Source organism: Mustela nigripes, chromosome 7, assembly GCF_022355385.1.
Source record: "Mustela nigripes isolate SB6536 chromosome 7, MUSNIG.SB6536, whole genome shotgun sequence".
Taxonomy (NCBI): domain Eukaryota; kingdom Metazoa; phylum Chordata; class Mammalia; order Carnivora; family Mustelidae; genus Mustela; species Mustela nigripes.
The window spans coordinates 115,635,009-115,656,720 of record NC_081563.1 but is presented as its reverse complement, the minus strand read 5'-3'; the positions used below and the strand labels follow the sequence as shown (position 1 = coordinate 115,656,720).

At 50.9% G+C, this 21,712-nt stretch overlaps 1 protein-coding gene across 1 annotated transcript; it reads right to left on the bottom strand.

Annotated features, from left to right (window-relative positions):
* Nucleotides 1–1,174: 1,174 nt before the first annotated feature.
* BPIFB1 (BPI fold containing family B member 1) lies at nucleotides 1,175–21,361 on the bottom strand. The gene is made up of 16 exons (XM_059407961.1): nucleotides 21,280–21,361; nucleotides 18,848–18,999; nucleotides 17,605–17,746; nucleotides 16,866–16,973; nucleotides 15,998–16,147; nucleotides 14,891–14,972; nucleotides 11,060–11,123; nucleotides 9,184–9,269; nucleotides 7,990–8,169; nucleotides 7,098–7,151; nucleotides 6,454–6,612; nucleotides 5,953–6,020; nucleotides 5,379–5,424; nucleotides 4,494–4,557; nucleotides 3,518–3,594; nucleotides 1,175–1,343 (listed from the first exon to the last, which is right to left on the bottom strand). Exons 2-16 carry the CDS (start codon nucleotides 18,960–18,962, stop codon nucleotides 1,281–1,283), a joined length of 1,458 nt encoding a protein of 485 aa, XP_059263944.1. The 5' UTR covers nucleotides 18,963–18,999; nucleotides 21,280–21,361; the 3' UTR covers nucleotides 1,175–1,280.
* Nucleotides 21,362–21,712: the final 351 nt, after the last annotated feature.

Genomic DNA, 21,712 nt, shown 5'->3' with positions numbered 1-21,712 from the left:
GAGGCCCTGCCCCATCGTCCAGGCTTCTGGAAGTGCCCCTTCCCTTCAGATCCTCGTACAAGCCTAGGGAGCCAGAAGGGAGCTGCCACCAAGGGGGAGACTGGCTTTCTCATCTTTGTGGTGAGAGAGGGTTCAAATCCAGACTCAGTCATGACTAAGGGAAGTAATGGAATGTGACGTGTGGGGATGTCGATGGCAAAGTGTGTCTGGGAGTTGGAGATGCTTGGGGAAAGTGTTTGTCAACCCTATGTAAGCACCTTGTGCAAGGGCTTATCCTGTCCCTTCTGTGTCCCTCTCGGCCTGTCCCTCTTGTAGATAGGAGAAACTCCTTCTTGGCTGCATTCCCAGGCTGTCATCTGTTCTTACACCTGTATATGTCCTGCAGTGCCTTTTCCTGAAACACCCACCTGTCCCTTTCTGTGGTCCCTTGTGTAACTGAAGGGCTCTGTACACTGGGTCAGGCCCAGAGTCTGGAGAACAGGGGCTCTGTTGTTTGTCCTGAACCTGCTGGCATCAGGGAGGCCAGGTGGCAATGGCCATCAAACACTGCCCAAGTGGGAAGGGCCTTTAGTGATAAGACCCGCCACCCTGAAGGACAACAGGGACAATGACATACCCAGAGATGACATTGTCTGGATACCTCCCATGTGCCAGGAACCCTGCTCCCTCACTTCATCCTCATCCCCCTGACCTACTCCAATATGAAGACTATGACTGTCCCCATTTTATAGAGAAGGAAATGGACACCCACAGAGGGGAAGCCACATCCCGGGGTCAAACTACCCCTGAGGGGTCAAGCCAGAACTCAAAGCCTAGTTCATTTGCCTCCAGAGTCACCCTGTTCTGAGAACCCTCAAGACAGCACACCATCTAGATCAACAAAACATGTCCCCCACCAAAGAGGTTGTCCCACCCTAGATGCTGTTGAGGCTGACCCAGAAGGTAGGAGGGCACAGTTGGCTTTCTTATTCCTGGAGCCAGGGAGGCAACCATGACCCTGGACATTATCCATATATAGTCCCTGTATGGCCCAGACATAGCTTGGGCATGGCCCAGATTGGCTCAGAGGTGCCTAACCATGACCCAGATGTGGCTTGGATGTCTAGTTCCCGAGCCTGCTAGAGGCAAAATGACTCCAGAGGGAGGACAAAGATATACTCCAGACTTTGGGAGTCACAAACAGGCATTTATTTATTGCAGAAGAGAGAGAGAGTCTACAGAGCTGGCTTCCGTACTCCTTCTGGGACCCAGCCTACCCTGGATGGCCACCATCCAAGTCTTCATAGGAGAGAGGAGAGCAGTCCGGGGGTCCAAGAGGAGGCTGGAGTGATCACAAGGGAATCCTGGAGTTGGAGGAAAAAAGTCAATTCAGTGTTTATGCTGGTGGTCCTCCACAGGGTGGCCACTGGCACTGGGGATCATGACCTTGAACGTACACAGAATTCCCTGAAAGGTCAGAGGAGTAGAATCTGTGTGTGAACAGTGACATGGTGCAGGAAGCTGGGGTACAGACAAAGTATTTGCATGCAGAAGCTGGGACTGTGTAGGACTGTTGTCCCCAAGCGCAGGTGATCCCCAAAACTCCCTAAGAAGTCTCATAAAATGCAGATTTTGATCTGCATTCAGCTGTATTCACTGGGTCCCAGCCACTAACTTTTTGATAACAACACTCTGCCTTTTTTTTTTTTTCTTTTAAACCTAAGTGTGATGCAAGGAACTTAACCTATTAGATTTCCCCCAATATTTTATTATTATAATTTTTAAACAGAGAGCAGAGTGGAAAGAATTTTCCTGGGACCACTTATCTACTAAGCACCTAGATTCTACCATTAACTTTTTCTAAACTGTACTTGATTTATCCCATATCTGTCCGTTTATTCTTTCCTTCAGCTAGCTTTTAAAACATATATTACAAAGCTATAAAAAGGAAATCAATGGGCTGCTCGCTCAAAATAAATGAATAGAGCAAAACAGGAAACTTGGAAACGGATCCAAAGAATGATATGCTACCTTTCCAACCCAAAGTGCAAATGATGGATTATGCAATGCAAGCTGACTGGAAAAAAAAAAAAAGGAAAGTAGCCAAATGCCCCTTCATAAGAGATATGTGAATGAAACCAAGCTCTAGCCATTCAGTTGTATGGAAACTTGCTCATCCAACATGAGTCAAGTATAATATGTATTTTAGATAAACTCCTTATATTATAACTGGGCCATTGTAAAGTAGTGCATTCAAGTATGACTGATGTATTCGCACATCTGCTGGGTTTTATGGAGGCGGAAGCTGGGCTCAGGATAGAGGACCTGCCTGAGGTCATGGCTAGAGAGAGGCAGAGCTGGGATTGTACTGGTCCTCCCGTTCCTGAATCTTGACTTCTAGCCTCTCTCTGTGCTGGCCACAGCCCTGTTCTCACTATCCTCCATTACAGCCAGCTGAAGGGTAGACACAGATTTTGAGGGTGGGCCACTGATAGTAAGTCATACATCAACTTGCCTTTGAAACTAGTTAACAAAGCCTCCTAACCTCGACCTTGTGGCAGGGGGAGGCATTTTCCACACTTCCTTTCCTCTCTGAATTTCTCCAGAACAAAAAAGCTCAGGAAGTCAGTGATACCAATTCACAGCTTTGGGCAAATCAGGACTAAAACGAGTTAAAGTTTTGGCCCAAAGCGCCTTCTAGCCTTGGGTTGGACACCTTGGCCATGGCAGCGTAGGTATCTGTCCTTGTGGGTTTTCTTAATTCTAAATAATTCTGCTTTCAATGTCTCCCCCACCTACAGCAGACTAGAAACTCCCAGAAGGTAACGGTTTTGTTCAGTGTTGTGGTCGGTGCCTGGTACACAGTAGCTGCTTAGGAAATGCCTGCCCGCTGGCTGACAAACCAGGCCCACTTTGCTGTCATCGGCTCCTGCAGAAGCTGGGGCCCAAAGCAGGTGTTATAAGGGCTGTTGCGGAGTGCAAATCCCAACTTTGCCATCTACTGTGTGTGTGTCTTTGGAAATGGATTTGCCATTTTGGAGTCTCAGTTTCCCTATCTGTAAAATGGGGATTACAGCAGCATCTGCCCCATCGATGGGTGTGAAGACTAAACAAGATGCTGTTCAGTGGCATGAAACAATGATGGGCTACTGGATATTATTAATGCTAATATTTGGGGGCTGGGAGTGATGCTGCTATGGCCCTCCTCCCTAGCAGCTGTCAAGGAGGGTCGATGCTCAGTGAGCCTCTCTTGAGCGCTTACAGTGGCGCAAACCTTACTGCATGAAGGAACCAGTGCATGGATGAGTAACAGGTAGAATGGAGAGAGGGCTGGAGGGGAATGCTCCCCAGGCTAGGACACTCGCACTCTTATGCTTACAGAAGAGGAAGTGAGGCCCGGAGAAAAGAAGGGGCCGGTCCAGGGTCCCCCCATGAGTGACCGGCTGGGTCAGCACTGGAGTGCAGGCCCTGCCTCCCAGCCCGGGACTCCCCCAGAAACTGTGCCCTCCCTGGGGGCAGGACATTTAATCCCACTCACCTTGGTAAGAAAGGTTGAAGCTTCCTCGAATCCCCAGGCCTTCATTATCGATATCGAGATCCCAGATCTTAATTTGCCTGAAATAATAAATGTTGTCAGAGGCCACTGGACTTGGGATAGGACTGAGCAGCCACGGGGAGGGGACTCGGGGCCCGGCACACTGTCCCTCCTGCCTCTGTTCAGCTGCCCTCTGGCCCTAGCACCCAGCCAGCCTCATCTCCCTGCCCTGTGCTTCCAGCGCCAGCTGCTGGCGGCTTCCAAGGGCTCCTTTCACATGCTTTGTCACACTTCTGTTAAAGAAACATCAGGGGCTCCCGTCATTCAACAGAGGTGTTGATACATTGAGGTTTCCTACTCTAATAAAATAAAGGAATGAAAAAATGTAGTTGGCAGAAGTTAATAATTCTCCCCACCCCCACAACCCGGGGCTTAGTTAGAGGAATTCGACCATTTCTCTCGGCTTCCTCCATCAACAACAATGCAAACACCAGCAACGGTTAAGAGATGTTGAGACCCACCTGGGCCAGGCTCCTCCTTCAGCCCCTTATAAATACCCTCTCCATTATGTGCTGGAGGAAGGTGCTTTTATTTTCCCATTTTACAGATTGAGAAACTGAGTTAGGATGATAAGGTAACTTATTCAAGGCCAGGTAGCCAGCAAGAAGGGGAATCAGCACTTGAACCCAGGGCTCCCTGAGGCATCTTGAGTGTGCTCTGGCTGTTTACACCCCTGTCTCTCTCCAGGCATCAGCCCTTTGAGGCGGGGCATTGCCTCCTGGTACTCATAAAAGAACTGGATTGGGAAGTTGGGGATGGAAGAGGTCATTTCGAGTTGGGCAACCAAGAAGGCTTCCTGGAGGAGGCAAAATTTGAAGCAGGCTCTGAGGATGGATGGAAAGTGAGATGCAGGCAGGAGAAATGAAGCACCTACCCGCAAAATCCTGAGGGTTGGGGGATGGATAGCAAAGAGACGCACCGTTCTCGTTTGGCAGTAGGACAGAGACGAGGATCTCAGTGGTGCTGTTTCTCAGAAGTTCAGGCTGTGAAAGAGAGGGGCATTTTTACCCTGGCTGAGGATCCCAAGTCTCCCAAGCCACGCCCCATGGCCAGGGCAGCCAGGGAAGATGCTGGAATCCAGGCTCCTGCCAGTCAGAGGGTTCCTGGGACCAGCCAGGCTGGGGGCAGAACCAATCCAGCTGGGCCCTGCGTCCTAGTGTGTGGGTGTGTTGGTGGGGGGTCGGGAGCATGAGAGGGATACACCCCCTACCCTCAGGGGCTCCACTTCTGTGTTCTAGCTGAATTTGGCGTGAGGGAATTTTACCCTGTTTGACTTCTCCAGTGAAGTCAAAGTTCTGATTTTCATGTGGGAGCGTCTCCTCTTAAAAGTTAGCCAAAAAATAAAATAAAATAAAATAAAAATAAAAATTAAAAAAAACATGTGGACCAAAAAACAAAACAAAGACAGAAGACAGGATGTAGCCGGTCTGAGATCTCTGATCAGCTGGGGCAATGGAGGAGCAGAGGGAAGGGGCTGTCCAGGGTTACTGAGATGAGTCTGTGTGAGCAAAACGAGATCGCAAGAAGGCATTTGTTTTCTAATTAGGGATCACAATGTTACAGCAGAAAAGTGATTGTGTATCTGTGTATCTGTGAGCCTGTGTTCTCAGCTGTGTCCGGCATATAGTAGGTGCTCAGCAAACACCAGAGCAAGGAGGTTGGACTTTGTGGCTGTTAATGTGGAGGCTGGCCAGCCCACCAGGGGTGACCTTGTTCCAAGCAATTCTTGGTCAGTGTCTCTTTTTTTTAAATGAACCGTCCTGGGTTGTCCCCCATGCCCCAGGGACAATCTATTAATACTCACGTTGAACAGTCCAATGCCTGAGTTCATCAGGTGGATCCGATCAGAGCTGCAACAGAAGATGACCTTGAGAATGGCTTCTCATTCATTCACTCATTCAACACATATTTATGGAGCACCTACTATGTAGGGCTTTATTTGTGCCAATGGGGTCCAGTTGGCAACCCCTGAACTCCCTTTTGGGTAGCAGGAGGGCTGTGGGATGTGGGGAGAAGGTGGGTAGAGGAACAAAAGGCAGCTGGAGCACTGTGCTTCCAGGCTGGGCTCATGGGGTCAGCATTGGGGCTTGACGCTCATTGCCAGTGTCTTGGGGTCATCCAGGATGGGCAGAGGGGTTGGTGGTGGGCATGCTGTTCCCATGGCCAGGGTCAGCCTGTCCTATGGCTGCTGCAAAGCCACTCTTCTTTCCTTGCCTGTCTTTGATATTTGGTCCCCCAAACAGGACAGTCCAGGCTAGGCCACATTTCTGCACATTCCAGAATACCTTTACTCCATGCTCATACCCCAGAGGTTCAAAACACTGCGTGTTTAAAGCAACCCAGTGGTCACAGGCTGGGAGAATGATTTACACGTTTACCTGATTTTATTAAAGTTGAGCATAAGTCGGTCCCCTTTGGTATAAAACTGGGCTTCTGAGCTGGCTTCCTGCAGGGAGAGAAGCCCGTTCCTTTCAGGGGTTGTGTCAAGCGGAAGGGGACAAAGGCTTTTCCTGCTAATGTTGCCAACGTGATAGGATATTATCAGCATGGGGAACTTCCACGAGGGGACAATCTCTCTGAGGATGACCACAGTACATAGGAAAACAAAGTTGCCAGATGGGAAGAGAGTAAAGGCGAGTGCCTGGATGCAGCTGATTTGAAGCCAGACCGTCTGCACTTCTCAGGTATATGAGCTCATACAATTCCTTCTGCGCATGTGAGTTAAGTGACTGCCCAAAGAGCTTAACTAATAAAGTCACAGGACCAGAACTGGGTGACAAGAGTGGTGGAAATGGTTAGCAAAGCGAGAGGGGTGACCAGGAACAGCGCACAGGAGGGTCTCCCAGGTTGCTGCTCATGCTACAGGCAGTTGAACTCACGATGCCCAGCGTGAAGAAGGGGCGGTGGGCTTCATTGGTGGCGAAGACTTCCAGCACGATCAGCTGGGCCACCTTGGCACTGCCCTCCTCCAGAAGGAGCTCTGGGGTCTCCTGAGTTAGGATCTTCACCAACTGTGTGGGCCCCAGCTGATTCGCAGCCTGGAAGGACATCAGATCTGCATGAGGCCTCCCAAGGGTCTGACCATGGCCCACAGGCCCATGTAGCCCCTGTGGCCTGGCCCCGTCCCCCTTCCTGGCCTCCCTCCTTCCTCTCCTGGTCCAGCCACTGTCCTTCTCTCCAATCCTGGAGTGGATTGTTGCTGGCCCCATCTCACGGCCTTTGGTTTTCATCTCCCTCCGTCTAGAATACCCTTCTCTTCAGGGAAGCTCTCTCTCATTTCCTGGGTTATATTAGGTGCTCCAGTAATGCCCTCATAACCCCTAGAGTCTATCCTTGGTCACCGCACTTGTAACAGAAATATCATCTGTGTACACGATCCAGGTCACACTGCCCTGCTAGACTGAAATCTTGATGAGGACAGCTGGACGGACGCGGAGCAGTCCCACCTGTACTTTACTCCCCAGAGGTCAGTGGACAGACCACAGCAAGCACCCATCAGCCTGTAGACGGCAAGTGGACCAACCTGTTCACTGATCACCTGGATGGTGGACTTCAACCGGCGGGCCAGCTCAGGAAGCTGAGGATGAGGGGAAGGCAGAGCAGGTCAGCTGGAGGGGAGAGGGGAGACACACCTCCGGCAGCCCCACTGCCTGGATCCCCAGGACCCAGGGTGGTGATACCATGAATGTCACTGGTGGAAACCAGCCCCTGTGTCAACAGTTGCGGGGTATGGGGTCCTCACTTGCCTGGACTTCTATTGTGGGTTGTTGGTGGTAGTGGGTCTTGGGCAGCTCCCTGCTCCCTAAGGACATGGAGACGTCACCCAATTCTTACTATAGTCATGAATGTGGTTGCTGGTGACCATTCTCTTTTCTCATCATACCAACTTTGGGCCAACCCCTTCCCCTCTGGGCCTCAGTTTCCCCACTGGTTACTGTGGAGGAGGTGGCATTCTCCAGCTGACTGGTGGTGGTTGTCTGCTGTGCTGGGTTGATAAGGATTCCGAGACCATGTTGGCATCCAGGCATAATAAGAAGGATCCTGATCAATTAGTGATGTCTGCCATGGGTCCCACAGTGGAGAGTGGGGGCATGACTGCTATCCTTGGACTACTCACTATCTAAGATGCCCTTTGGCTCAATGAAATCATTATTTAGTAGAAGAAGCAGGTGTATCAGGTTCCAGAGGGCAGAACTAGGCCTGGTGCTGGATGTTACAAGGGAACTTGCCGCTTTAGAGCTCTATGTCAGAGGCAGAGTCTGTTAGATGAGGGAGTGAGTTCTCTATTACTGGAGGGATTTAAGCTGAGCCTGACAGGTGGTTACTGCTCAGAGGCTTAGGGCTATCCTTGATCCCCCTTGATTCAGGACATTCCCATGATGCAGCAGAGGGAGTCCTCTCATGCCGAGACTGACCACATAGTCCAACAGGACTACGAGTTCCTCTGGAGGGAGCAAGGCAGCTATGGCAGCGTTCACCACATCCTGCCTCACGGTGAGGCTGAAGGGGGTGCTGTCCAGGTAGGGCACCGTTAGGGAAACTGCAGACTTGTTGAACTGCTTGGTCACATCTCCATTGGAGTCCAACAACTTGGCCTAAAAAGACACAAAGCAGACAGTTGGATAGGAACTTGATCTACAAAAGCTTACCCAGGAACGACCTAAAAGAAAATGACACCATTCAGCCTGTTTCCCTTTGTGCCTTTGCTGACAGGAAGCTTAGCTTGGAATTCAGTGCCCTTCCTGAGGTGGTAAGTGATCTCACGTGGCCGGCAACATCGACCCCACCAGAATCCCTCAGTTAATCTCTGATATTTTAAAACCTAGAGGTCTTCTTTGGCACTTAGGTTTTGACTTCTCAGATACCTCATGAACCCCTTGGATGAAGGAAAAATTCAAAACTGCAACAAAATCGGTGAAAATGTTTGATTGCTGCGGTTTCCCAAAGGATCTGTAGAAACTGTCCTGGGCCTCTCACTGTCCAGGTTCGCATGGTCCCTCAGGGACCCCAGCCCCAGTGTGAGTGTGCAGCCCCACATTTCAGAGAGCACCGGCAGTTCCTGGCTTCTCCTGCCTGCCAGGCCCTGTGCAGCCTTACTTCATCTTCCTCTTGGTGACCAGTACAGTCTCCATTTTACAGATGAGGAAACTGAGGCTCAGGGAAGTGACAGAACTTGCCCAAAGTCACACAGCCAGGGGGTTGTGAAGCTGGGAGAGACACTCAGGTCTGTGTGATCTCCAGGGCTACGTCTTGATCCTGGGCTCTTGTTTCAAGGTCATCAGATATTTAGGGTTTGGCAGGGGCTCGCCTGAGAGGAAGGCCAAGAGGCCCCATGCATACGCTGGGCTCTGACTGGGGAAACCAGAGGCAGAGGCCAGATCACTGGGGCCGATGCTCTGAGTGTCACCCTTGGATTCCATCTCCTGGTTTCCTACATCAGGACGGATTACATGGGACAGGTTTGGCCCCCTGAGTTCCTAAATCAGCCTGTGTGTCCTAACTGTGAATGGTGTTTTCTCCCCTGAAACACACCCGTGGTATCTGGTCCTTGGCAGTTAGAGAAGGGCAGTGATGTTTCCACTTTACTTTCGAGGTCCCGTGACACTCACCCCCAGCTCGAGCTGGATGACATTACCCTTGATGGCAGGAGACAGAAAGTCGAACTGCAGGCGGTCAGAGCCGAGGGAAACAGGCGCTGCTCGGGAGACAAGAGGAAAGTTCTGTGAGGGAGGAGGGCAGTTTTGGATGGGGCGCTTGGGGGCTGCTTTTGGCTGGAGCTGCATTATTGCCTAGGGGTTGGTAGGGAGGAGAAGGAATGACGATGTTGACAATGAGAACAATGATGAGAATGACATTTACTACGCATCCATCAAGTGCCACGTTCTGTGCTAAACCTTTATACTTACACTTTATACTCAGTCTTCGCAATAACTTTAGGAGGTGGGTCCTATTATTACCCCCATTTTACAGGCTCAGAAAAGCAAAATGACTTGCTCAAGGTCATATTGTGAACGGATTTGAACCCAGTCGGTCTGATGCCAAGGTCCTGGTTTGGAACAGGACTGCACTATTGTTTATAACTTTCTGTCTCCTCCAGGGGATAGGATTTGCACAGCTCACCAAGCCCGAGTCCCTGGTGCCCGCCCATCTGTGCACTGGATAGTTTGTGTTCGCCTGAGGAGTCCCTGCCTGGCCGCCAGGTGGCAGTGGTGTCTCACCTGCCCCGGCTGGCAGGCGGAGCATGGGGAGGGCTGGCAGCCGGGGCGGGCGGCAGCGGGGGAGGGCGGCAGGGTGGGGGGCGGCAGGGGGGGCGGGGGTCGGCGCGGGTTGAGGATCAGGGACAGTCAGGGAGTGGATCCTTGGACCACCTGTTCACCTGGGGAGATCTGCCCTGCCCCTGAGGAGCAGAGGAGCCAGACAGACTTCTGTTCCATCCCCAGTAGCCTTGGCTACTCAATCCTACCTTTGAACCTCAATTTTCTCATCTTATAATGGGGGTAGATACAATAGTAATCGCCTCATAGGTTGAACAGGACTAGCTCCTATTTAAGTTGGCTCACATCTAAATTACACCAGACTTGGAACTTGCAGAAGTGGGGTCAAGCCTTCTCCTATCACTCATTTCCTCTGTGAACCTGGACAAATGACTTGATCTCTCTGAGCCTCAGTTTTCTTATCTGTGAAGTGGGGTGATGATGGCTACTTCCTGGAGTTATCTGGAACCCAGCCCAGTAGGAGCTCTTTGGGTGCTCACTGCATACTAATTCCTTTCTCTTCTTCCCCTCCGCCCTGGTCCACTCTCTGAGTGAGCTTCTTCAGATCTGGAAACAGTGGATGGTAGCATTTCCTTCTTCCTGCTAATTCCCATTCTGAGACCTCTGAGCACCGTATAATTGTGAGGTCGAGCAGAAGCCTGAGTCCTCCCATCCCTGCTATTCTCAGGGAGGGAGAAACGGTCTCCTTCCTGACCACATGTCTTGCTTCTTCCCTTGTTTTCTCTTCTCTAATAGCTCGCAGCAACTGCTTTCTCATCACACATTCGTTCAGCTTCCGTTCACAAGCACTTTTCTGGGTGGGCAGAGCGCCTGGTATGTGCCGGGAGCCTTCCTGTAAACTTTTTAAACCTCACTAACGATCTTGTGATGTAGGGATGTAGAAACCCCATTTTACAGAGGAGGAAACTAAGGATAAGGAAGGAGGTGGAGTGGCCTTCCCAAAGTGACAGAAAATCAAGGCAGAGCTGGGATTTGAACTGGGAAATCTGACTCACAGAGACACTTGCACATAGTAGGTACTTGTGAAATCACAGGTGTGGTGAATTCCCGTCTGCTCATCTTTGGGAGGGATTCACAGATGCTCATTGCACTTGCTGCTGGGCCAAGTTGCTGCTCAGGCTTGACCTTTGAGGCCTCTCCTGGGCAGAGCCAGGGTGTGGAGGCTGGCTCAGCAGTGAAGGAAAGAGGTGGGAGGGGGCCGAGCACCTACCTCTCACCAGCTGCAGGAGGTCCGCTTGCATGTCCTCAAAGGCTGCCTTGATCACGGGGCACAGCTGCAACAGCACAAATGCAGAAGCTCCATGATCGAGGGGCCAGAAAACGGCCCCACAGCGACCCATGCCTGGTCCACCCAGGGTGAGCCCATGTACCCGTGGCCAGCCAGGTTTCTGTCCGTGGGATTGAGGACTTGGTGTTGTGTCTCTCCACTAGCCATCCCTGCCTTTCAGAGTCCCCCTGGGCCCTGGTGTTGCCTGGGTTCTTATGCACTGGTTTGTTCCTTACCCTATGCCCAGGGTGCACCCTTCTGGCCAGCTGCCCTCCCCATCGGACTCCTTGTCCTGTTCACAAAAGCCCATGTTTCCCATAAGAGGAAAATGGAGAATGTATTTCTTCATTCACCTACTTGGCCAGCTAGTCATTACTGAGCTCCTTCTGCACGTCAGACTCTAGAACGGGGGGACCTCTAGAACAGACTCCTGAACAACCTCTGTGCCTCTTGTGGGTTTCTAGCTCCAACACCTCCCTTTGTCTACTGAGCTCTTCTTCCAATAAAACTGCTAGCAGTTCTCAGCTGGGGGCTGACTCTTTTGCCTCGGAGATATCTGGAAGTTTCTGGAGTCACAACTGGAGGGGGAGGTGTTATGCATCTGGTGGTTAGAGTCCAGGGATGCCAGTAGACATCCCACAGTGTGCAGGACAGCTCCCATAGCAAGGAATTCTATGACCCGAATGTCGGTAATGTGAAAGGTAAGAAACCCTGTCCTCATGGAATCCTGGCCTCACCTGTTTTGCTTAAGGGGGAGATTAAACCTTTGACTCGACTGTGGGACTCAAGTCTTGTTCTCCGGCTCCTGGGTGGCACAGTCGGTTAAGCATCCAACTCTTGTCATGATCTCAGGGTTGTGAGATCGAGCCCCATGTCGTGCTAAGCACTCAGGGTGGGTTCTGACTGGGATTCTCTCTCCCTCCCCCTCACGCCCTCCTGCTCATTCTCTCTCTCTCTCTCAAATAGATGAACAAATCTTAAGAAACAAACAAACCCAGAGTCTTGTTCTCTGCTCTAGGCAGCCCATTTTCCAGGGCAGTGCACTGTGAGAGTTTTTGATGCACAGTTAACTTTTTCTATGAAAAACCCATTCCCTGCTTCTAGCTGCTCTGCCAACGCAGAACCCAGGGAGGATGGAGGACTTGGGCTCAGAGACCCCCAGCATTCACTGCCAAGGGCCAGCGTGTCCCTCATGGGAACGTGCTGCTGGCAACCTTGACACCATCTCTCACAGTTACCTTTCCTTCACTTCCACCAGGGGCTCTCAACCCCGACTACACATTAGAACCCTCCAGGAAACCAGTTAGAACTCTCTGGGATACTACGGCCCTGCCTAGCCCCATTACATAGGAAATTCCATCAGGATTTTTAAAAAGCTTTCCCAGGGGGTTCTGATGTGCAGCTAGGGTTGGGACACAGATATTTCCACTGAAAAGGGCTTTGGCATTTTCTAGGTGGGTTCCTGGCAGATTTAAACATAGTATGCCTTTTCCCTCCATTTCATGTAAAATACTCATGTGACCATTGTGTCAAATCCACTAACTCATGGGTGGGAAACCATGGTGATTAATGGAATGCCACTTTTCTCATATCATTCATTATACTCATATACTTTCATTCTTAAAAACAGATATTATCCAAACAGCATTTTTATGCTCTATTTTCTAGTGGAAAATACATTTTTTAGCTAGTAAAGTATGATGCCAATTAAAATATGATTTTGCTGGAAGCTTGGAAAAAATTTCCAGCTGTGCCTACTTAAAGGAGCACCTTTAGGAGCACCTGGGTGGCGCAGCTTGTTAAGTGATTGACTCTTGGTTTCGACTCAAGTTGTGATCTCGGGGTTGGGAGATCAAATCCTGCATCAGACTCTGTGTCCAGTGTGGAATCTGCTTGAATTTCTCTCTCTCCCTGTTCCTCTGCCCCTCCCGACTGTGCTCTCACTTTCTCCCTATCTCTCACTAAAATAAATAAAGAGAAAAAAACCTCCCACCTTTAAATAGAAAAAGATTTCTGTAAAAATATTTCACGTCAGAAAAGACAAATCTTACAGAATTCTTCACTTTCAGGTTCCTTTTAGCAGTCTCTCTGGAATTGTTCAGTAAAGTATTAAATATGTTGCAGCTATTACAATAATTATGAATATTATACAGTGGCATAGAACATAGGTATAACTTAAGGAGTAAAAATATGAATGCCTAGGGCACCTGGGAGGCTCAGCGGGTTAGGCTTCTGACTTCAGCTCAGGTCATGGTCCTGGGGTCCTGGGATCGAGCCCCACATTGGGCTTGGCAGGGAGCCTGCTTCCCCCTCTGCCTGCCTCTCTGCCTACTTGTGATCTATCTCTTTCAAATAAATAAATAAATATTTCTTTAAAAAAAAAAAAAAAAGAATGCTTGTGTGTCGAGATGGACGGCATATATCTACAAAGAGAAAATGACTGCCAAGTTAAGGTGGAAGGGTTATGGGCACTTTCCCCCAAAGTCATGTGAGTTATTATATCATCTTTTCAATTAAAAAATGTTTTATTATAAAAAAATTAGTGGGACGCCTGGGTGGCTCAGTTGGTTAAGCAGCTGCCTTCAGCTCAGGTCATGATCCCAGCGTCCTGGGATCGAGTCCCACATCGGGCTCCTTGCTCGGCAGGGAGCCTGCTTCTCCCTCTGCCTCTGCCTGCCATTCTGTCTGCCTGTGCTCACTCTCTCTCCCCCTCTCTCTCTCTGATGAATAAATAAAATCTTTAAAAAAAAAATTAGTTATCTGACAAGGTGTTTCAAACCCCAGGAGGGCCACTGTGGTGAACCTATCTTGGAATTTACAGTGGAAATCAATGGTCAAAGTTACAGTTTAAGTTCACCTGTGACATATAAGGGACATAGAAAATGAACTTGCATTTATTGACTCAGAAAAATAAATCCAACAGACCTGGGGGGTGATAGACATTTGAAGACCACAGGCTGATGAGCCAGCTCGTACCACTTTGTGAGGGCCAAGTGTTAAATTTTCAGGAATTTCTGGGCTATGGGCTAAACTCAGACATTATTAAAAATTAAATTATACAGGGGCGCCTGGGTGGCTCAGTGGGTTAAAGCCTCTGCCTTCGGCTCTGGTCATGATTCCAGGGTCCTGGGATTGAGCCCCACATTGGGCTCTCTGCTAGCGGGGAGCCTGCTTCCTCCTCTCTCTCTGCCTGCCTCTCTGCCTGCTTGTGATCTCTGTCAAATAAATAAATAAATAATCTTTTAAAAAATTAAATTATACAAATTTAGAACTAAATAAGTTATACTAAATGCAAAGCTAATGAGAACTCAAAACTCATTATTTCCTAATTATTTTGTTTTTTTTACTATTCTCTATTGCTCTTGAGGTTATTTACATCATTCGCATTTATGTGGTGAAAATACCATACAATGATGTGCTTCTGTGTGTTTCTTACCAACTCTGCTCAGTGACATCACACAGGTAGCTTGAAATTGTCCTTGGAGCACGTGTTTACACCAAAGAAATCAGCAAGTGCTACAAATTAGGGTTCCTTCCACTCACCCTCCCCAGAGTCAGTTATTAATAATTTATTAGCACATCATTGTTCAAGGTCTCTTGGGTGACTTTTGGCAGTTCTATTACCTTTACCTCAATGATCCACTGAAAGAATGGTCAGACCCACAAGTTTCCCACTCAAGGAGACACAGGTCCCTGAGCACCAGCTTGCAGTTCCACCCCAGCCCCACAGGGGGAGCAATCTTTGCCGGCCAGAGAGGCTCTGAGTCCACTCACCTGAGTTTTTACCAGTTCTGGCAGGGCTGGCACCAGGAGGCCCATGACAGTGTTGGCTAAGGGGTTGACCAGGAAGGAGAGCCTTCCGGAGAGAAGAAGGGGAGAGAGATTAGGACATGTCAGAGAGGATGCTGTTTTGTTTTGTTTTGTTTTAATTAACATATAATGTATTATTTGCCCCAGGGGTACAGGTCTGTGAATCATCAGTCTTACACAATTCACAGCACTCACCATAGCCCATACCCTCCCCAATGTCCATAACCCAGCCACGCTCTCCCTTACTACTGCCCCCCCCAGCAACCCTCAGTTTGTTTCCTGGGATTAAGAGTCTCTTATGGTTTGTTTCCCTCCCTGGTCCCATCTTGTTTCATTTTTTCCCTCCCTACCCCCCAACAGCCCCCCACCCTGCATCTCAAATTCCTCATATCAGAGAGCTTGAGATGATGCTATTTTACAGAAGGGAAGACAGAAAGCCCAGGGGAGGAAGGCACTTGCTCAAGGTCACACAGCCTGTTCCAGACCCCCAGCCAGGTATAGATGGCTGAGATCTCAGCCAGGCTGAGAATTGTCAAGGAGTAGAAGCTGGGGGTTGTCTTTAGAAATGTGTGCTGGAGACTGGGATGATGGCATTGGCATGTCTCCCCATTCTCCTGATAAGGAGAAGTGGAGGGAAGGACCATGCCCAGTGTGCTGAGTGCTTACGGCTGTAGCCTGATCTCATTGTCTCACTGGGGCCTCAAAGCTGAGTCATAGGGATGCACTGGTCAGCAGCACATGGATAGTAAATGAAGGTGATGGATTTGCTTGACTCCAAAGCATATCTTTACCCATGACTCCACTCAAGCCCGTCCAAGGTGGGTTGAGGGACTCCTTTCCACCTTGAAATGTTTGCCCCACCTCCAGGCAGAATGCCTGAAATCCCACCAACCTTGTTTCTGCACTTGATGTCATGAACTTTCTTTGTCATCAGAGTTCCTGAAAGGAGCCTCAGCTCAGGAGTCAGGAGAGATCAGTCCCTTTCTTTCTCTGGGTCTCAGTGTTCTCCCTCACCCCCTGGCTTCCCTCCCAGGTGGGGGTGGGATCCCAGCAGGAGGTGGCCACACTCACTTCTGCAGCAGGCTGACCCGTAGGCTCCCCGGACTGTTGGAGCAGTCATTGATGACCAGGTGGGCATCGCCCCTCTCACTGGTGTTCATGTGGATGATGGCTTGTGCCTCCGTTTCCATGTGTATCTCCACGATGGTCTTGACCAGGGGTCTGAGAGTGGAGGTGCCCGCACTGTCTTAGTCCCAGGGCGGAGCAAGCCTGCTGTCTAGCTCAGTCTTCTGGTTCTCTCACCTCCCAGCTCAAGATCCTCTGATGGTTTCTCCTCATCTCCCCCAGGTTTCACCCCACCAGCTTCAGGTTTGGGATTCCTGTCCTGGTTTAAATTCTCTGCCCATGTCAACAGTTCCCAAACTTAACACCCAACTTTTTACCCAGATGTCTTACAGGTGCCTCAAATTTAATACATACAAAATGGAACTCTGGGGGCATCTGGGGGGGGTTGCTCCATTAGTTAAGTGTCTGACTCTTGATTTTGGCTCAGGTCATGGTCTTAGAATTGGTTTCAAGTTTGGGCATGGAGCCTGCTTAAGATGCTCTTTCTCCCTCTGCTTCACCACCCCTCTCTTGCACCAACTGCAGGCTGGTGCCCCCCAGGGGCCCTCCCTGGGTCCTAGAGGACCCTCTCTCTCTCTAAAACACACACACACACACACACACACACACACACACACACACATGCCCCTCTCTATTCTCTTTGCCATTCTTTGGACAAAGCAAGCATCTCAAGGCAAAGGACTCTTGCCTCAGGACCTTTGCACTTGCTCTTCCTTGTGCCTGGGACTCTTTTCCCAGATACCTGCATGGAGGAAAGGGGCAATGAATGAATGAACCTGTTGGGCATACCATATCTGACTGAGGGGACACTCACGTGTTGAGTCCAGCCACCATGTCCAGGGGGATCTTGACTGTCAGCCCCTGACCCTCATCTGAGGGTTCTACATGCAGCTGCAGGATGTTGGCTGAGGTGACTTTTAGCCTGGATGGGACATGGGACAGATGAGATTCATGCCTCATGCTCAGCTGAATATCATCTGAAAACTGGCCCCCTAACTCTTTCCTCTCTCCCCCGGTGCCCAGCCAGGGGTGTCCAGCCAGCAGCTGGACCTAAGCCCCATCCACTGACTCTTACCCAGCATGTTCTGGCCCCCAACACTCCCTTCCACCACTGCTAAAGATGCTTCCATGGATCCCTGCCACTTAAGAGATGAATCCCAGAGCTTTGGGCTTACTCAGAAGACCCTCTGTGACCAGTCCTACTGACCTCTCTGTTCTATACCATGGGATGAGAGCGTCAGCCATTCTGAGTGACTGTCACACACGCTGTGTCTTTGCCAGGCTGGTCCCACTCCCTGGGATGCCATTTACTTCTTGTCTCCTGGTGAGCACGGAGTCACTGGCTCACCTGCCACTTCCACCGAGAAGTGTCACTTTTGCCCTTCACTGTCCTACCCCAGGCCACCTTCCTAGTGGGGGTCACCCCACTAGGGTGCCTGTGTCTCTCTCTTATGGTTCTTGTTAACTCGACTGGCCAAGAGATATGTCAAGTGTGTCCTGGGTGGGAGGTGGGGGGAAGGATCTAGCGCCCAGCATGGTCCTGTTCCACTTACCAGATGATGTGCTTGAGGATAGAGTTCACCACATTGCCCAGAACAGGGATGCCCCCGGCTGGCTTCTCCCGTATGGTGCTGAGCAGGGGCAGCTGCTGGAGGATGGCGATGGCATCGTGGTCGTTCAGCTCCTGTGTCAGCCCTGGAGGCAGATCCCAAAGGTCAGGGTCCAGCAGGACGGGTGCGACAGATGGCTTGGCAGTGGCTTTAGGCCGGGAGGGGGCATCACCCAGGGCTGCCTGGACCCAGACATAAGGCCAGGGAACGGATGGCTCCATCCCTACCTTCTATTGTGAGATGTGGCTTTGAAGATGATGGTCTAGATAGGTCATTTGCACCTAAGGACTAAGGTGGGAGTGTAGGTGGGGCCATTCACCCCTCTGAGCATTGCCAGCCTCTGCGGGAGCGTTGGCCCAGATAGGAGCCTAGGGGTCTGCCTGTCTCCCACCAGCCAGCAGCAAACTCTCCGGAGCCAGAAGTCAGGGAACCCCCAAGGCTTTGGGGGTTGTTTGGCTGCCAAAACATACTTGCTAACAATTCTCTGGCACCCCATCCCATGGGCCTGCTGTCCACAGAGCCTCAAGTGCTGAGCTGAGAGAGGAGAGGCCGGGAGTCCCGGGTTCTGGTCCCTGCTGGACTTTTCCCCTGGCAGCCAGAGCCTATTTGGCTTGTGTGAAGAGCAGGTGACTCTGGAAGTGGCTCCGGAAGCAGCCCTCAGCCCACAACAGATGGGAATTGGTGTATAAATACCCCAGCTCCCTCAACCCTCTGGCAGGGTGACAGCTGCGGGGGGGGGAGGGGTAGGGTGTGTCTCCCACTGTGCCCCAGAGTCCCTGTGTGTTGTTCCTTTTGTCTGCTCCGTGATAATGGAGGTGGGACTTGTAAATATCCCTCCTTTGTCAGGGGACAAAATGTTAAGCCCTGTCAGCAGAGGCTCTGGAGGGACACAAAGAAGGATGGAGCCCCATGGAATCATGGAATTGAAGGGAGGATCTTAGAATCATGGACTCTTGAGATCACAGACACTCCCAGCCTTTACACCTCATCCACTTGAGTCTCACCCTAGAGCCAGGATCCCAGTTGTGCCTTGCACACTCCCAATGATGGGGAACTGCCTCCCTCCTTTGGAGGGCTGTTCCACCTGCCCTCTTGCCTTATGGTGGTAAGGCCTGGATGGCCAAGACTTGCTTTTTTTTTGGGGGGGGTGGGCGAAAAAGGGAGAGGGAGGCACCCCAAGACTTACTTTCTCTGATGATTTCTCGGCCGAGGCTAAGAACTGCAGGGGGGTTGAGGGTGGCCCCAGCCAATGTAGCTGTCAGCAAACCACAGAGGAGGGTGACAGGGAATGGGCCAGCCATCTTTGTGGGGTGAGCAGCAGGTGACAGGGGATGGAACCTGGGGTGAGCACAGGTGAAAGAACCTGTTAGCTGGGCAGAGAGGTCAAGAGCAGGTCCACCATACCTGGTGACTTGGGGTACAAAGTCCAGAAGATGCTGTTTAGTAAAGTGGTTAAGAACGTCAGCTCTGGAGCCCGACCATTGAGTCTGCTGCTAGGTGCTAGTTGTATGGCCTTGGACCATCAGCTCAGCCTCTCTAGGCCTCAGTTTTCTCATCTGGCAAATAGACATAATGAAGCAGTGCCCTGCTTCATAGAGTCAGGCACTTAAAACCCTCCATAGTCCAACCTCAGCCAATTTCACCTCCTGCATATTTCTTTCTTGCTCTATAAAGTTCCGATCATTCCAAACTGCTTGAACATACCCCATTCTGTCCTGTTTTCTGCACCTTTGTCCTAACTCTTCCTGCTTCCTGTGGTGCTTTTCCCCTTCCTTATCTGTCTGCTGGACTCTTATTCATCCTTTAGAACTATGCCCACACTTCTGTTCTGCCAAGGTTTCCCTCTCCTGCAACCAGAGACCCCAGACTGCCTTGGAGAAATGTTGCCTTTGGGGCTGCCGTCTGCCCAGGAGAGGATGTTTAGAGGCAGGCGGAAATGGGTATTCAGGTAGGATGCCAAAGGACAGAAAATCTGTTTGCCTGATCCTAAGGGGCCTGAGAAGGGAATAGGTGGCTTCTTGGAGCTCAGGAGAGGAAGCCAGAGGGAGGGAAAAGCCTGCATACCTTCCTGGGAGAGGACCTTGGGGGATTCTGGCCCCTTGGCTATACTCTGTCCCCGCCACAGGGCAGAGCATCAACTCCTGTAAGCAGATCCCGAGCTCTCCAGCTTACATCCTGGCTCAGCCCCTGAGCTCCAGGGAAAATTCTGCCTCCTATAGACTGTTCTGCTGAGAGGGAGGGAAGATCCTGAGATCTGAGCCCTCACTTGGCTCACCTTGTGGGTTTCTTGTTGCCAAAGACAAACATGGCATCTGGATGACATGTATCTCTCAGCAGGACTGACACAAGCTCTCCGAGACACTTGCTATCATGATTCAATCTTTGTCTTCCTGACAAAGATTGGGCTGTGAGCTCCAGGGGAGACTGTGGGGTCTAGCTGCTCCCCATTGTGTCCCAGGCACCTGCCATTGTGCCTGGCATGCGGTGGGTTGTTTAATAAATACACAGTTGCTGAATGAATGGATGGCCTCTGGGAGCCCTGGGAGAATGGGGAATCTGAGCCTGCACTGAGCAGTTCTGGGCCATGAGGGCTGAGGGTGGAAGAGAAGTATCACAGGCCTCAGGGCCAGACAGATCCTAGGTGGAGGCCTACCTCTACCACTTGCTGTGTGATCTGGGCAAATGACTTACCCTCTCTGAGCCTCAGTTTTCTCATCTGTAACTGTAAAATAAGGGATAATTATAGTAGTTAAATCACAGGGCTGTTGGGAGGATTAAATGAGCCAGGAGAGCTCAATGAGTGTTAGCTGTTATTATGAACGTGACCCCCTTGCAGTCAAAGCCAGAAGGCAGAGATAATGCCCTGCGCCCTGCTCTTCTGCCCAGGAAGCCCCTCACCCCCACTCCATCATCTTTTTCTTTCAAGCACCTTGATCCTATTTGCCCTTCATTATCTTTTTATACCACTCTGTCCTCTTATCAGAGGTGCTCAGGGAGCCAACACTGTGGTAGCATCCCTCCTGTGGAAAAGTGTCTCCCCCCCAGACCCAAGCACCATACATATAATCACCACATCATATCTAACCTCCTGGCCTTTGCTTATGCTGTCCCCTTTACAAGGGGATGCCTTTCTCTTTTCCTTTGTCCAGCCAGCTTCTGCTTGGCTTCTCAACTGACATGCCACCTCTTCCAGGAAGCCTTCCCTGACTGCACTTTGCCACAGTGTCCCTGGTCTTCCCTTGAGCACAGCATGTACCACACTGGCCCATACTGGGAATAACTTGAGGCCAGGTTAGTCTGATACTCCTCCTTGTTCCTAGCATTACCCTAGCATGGGCTGGGCAAAGATTAATTGGTTTGTGCCCGGTGAGTTTATGTCACTGGGCTCAGGTCAGGGAAAGACTCAGCCAGTCCAATTCCTTCATTCTTTTGTCTTCTGGGTGAGGGGGCTGAATGCCTCTTTCCCTCTGGCCCTGACCTCGGAGGGTCCTAGTGGACTTAAGGACCTTACCTCAGGGCCAAGCCTCAGTCCTGCTCTTGACCTGACTGCAACAGGTGTCTCCAGCTTAGAACCTTCCTGGTGCCCTAGGGTTTCAGGCCCTTTCCTACCACTTTTACCTGGACACGCTGGAGTCCTCAGTCTGTTCCTCTCCTCACCTGGACAGTGGGTCTGGACGTCTAGCCTTATATCCTGCGCTCCCCACTCTGGGAAGTTACCCTTTGCCTTTGGGCTGAGACCTCAGGTCTCCAAGGTAAATATTTGTGGCTTCTGGTGAACCACATCCCTGCCTGGAGGCAGCTTCCTGGGGTTTGGAGAAAGGAGGGTCTGGGCCCGCTGGAGGGGTGGGAGGGGCGCGGGGCACATGGTGGAGGAGCCAGACCAGGCACAGTGTGGCCTGTGGAAGGGGCTCCCTGCCTTCTGCTGCTCCCAGGCGGGCGCTGATGGGCATGGTAGCTGCGACAATGTATTAAGCACCTACAACGTGGCAGTTGCCGCCCCAGGCTTCATGTTGGCCATGTCAGTGGAGCCTCATCCCCGCCAGGGTCAGGA

Bases quoted from the DNA above. Each gene is read 5' to 3' on its own strand.
- BPIFB1 (XM_059407961.1), bottom strand. From the start codon at position 18,962: ATGGCTGGCCCATTCCCTGTCACCCTCCTCTGTGGTTTGCTGACAGCT. The intron at 17,747-18,847 runs GTAAGTCTTGGG...ATCTGCCTCCAG, and splicing joins CCGAGAAATCATCAGAGAAA to GGCTGACACAGGAGCTGAAC. The intron at 16,148-16,865 runs GTGAGTGTCCCC...CTCCACTCTCAG, and splicing joins ATGGTGGCTGGACTCAACAC to ACCCCTGGTCAAGACCATCG.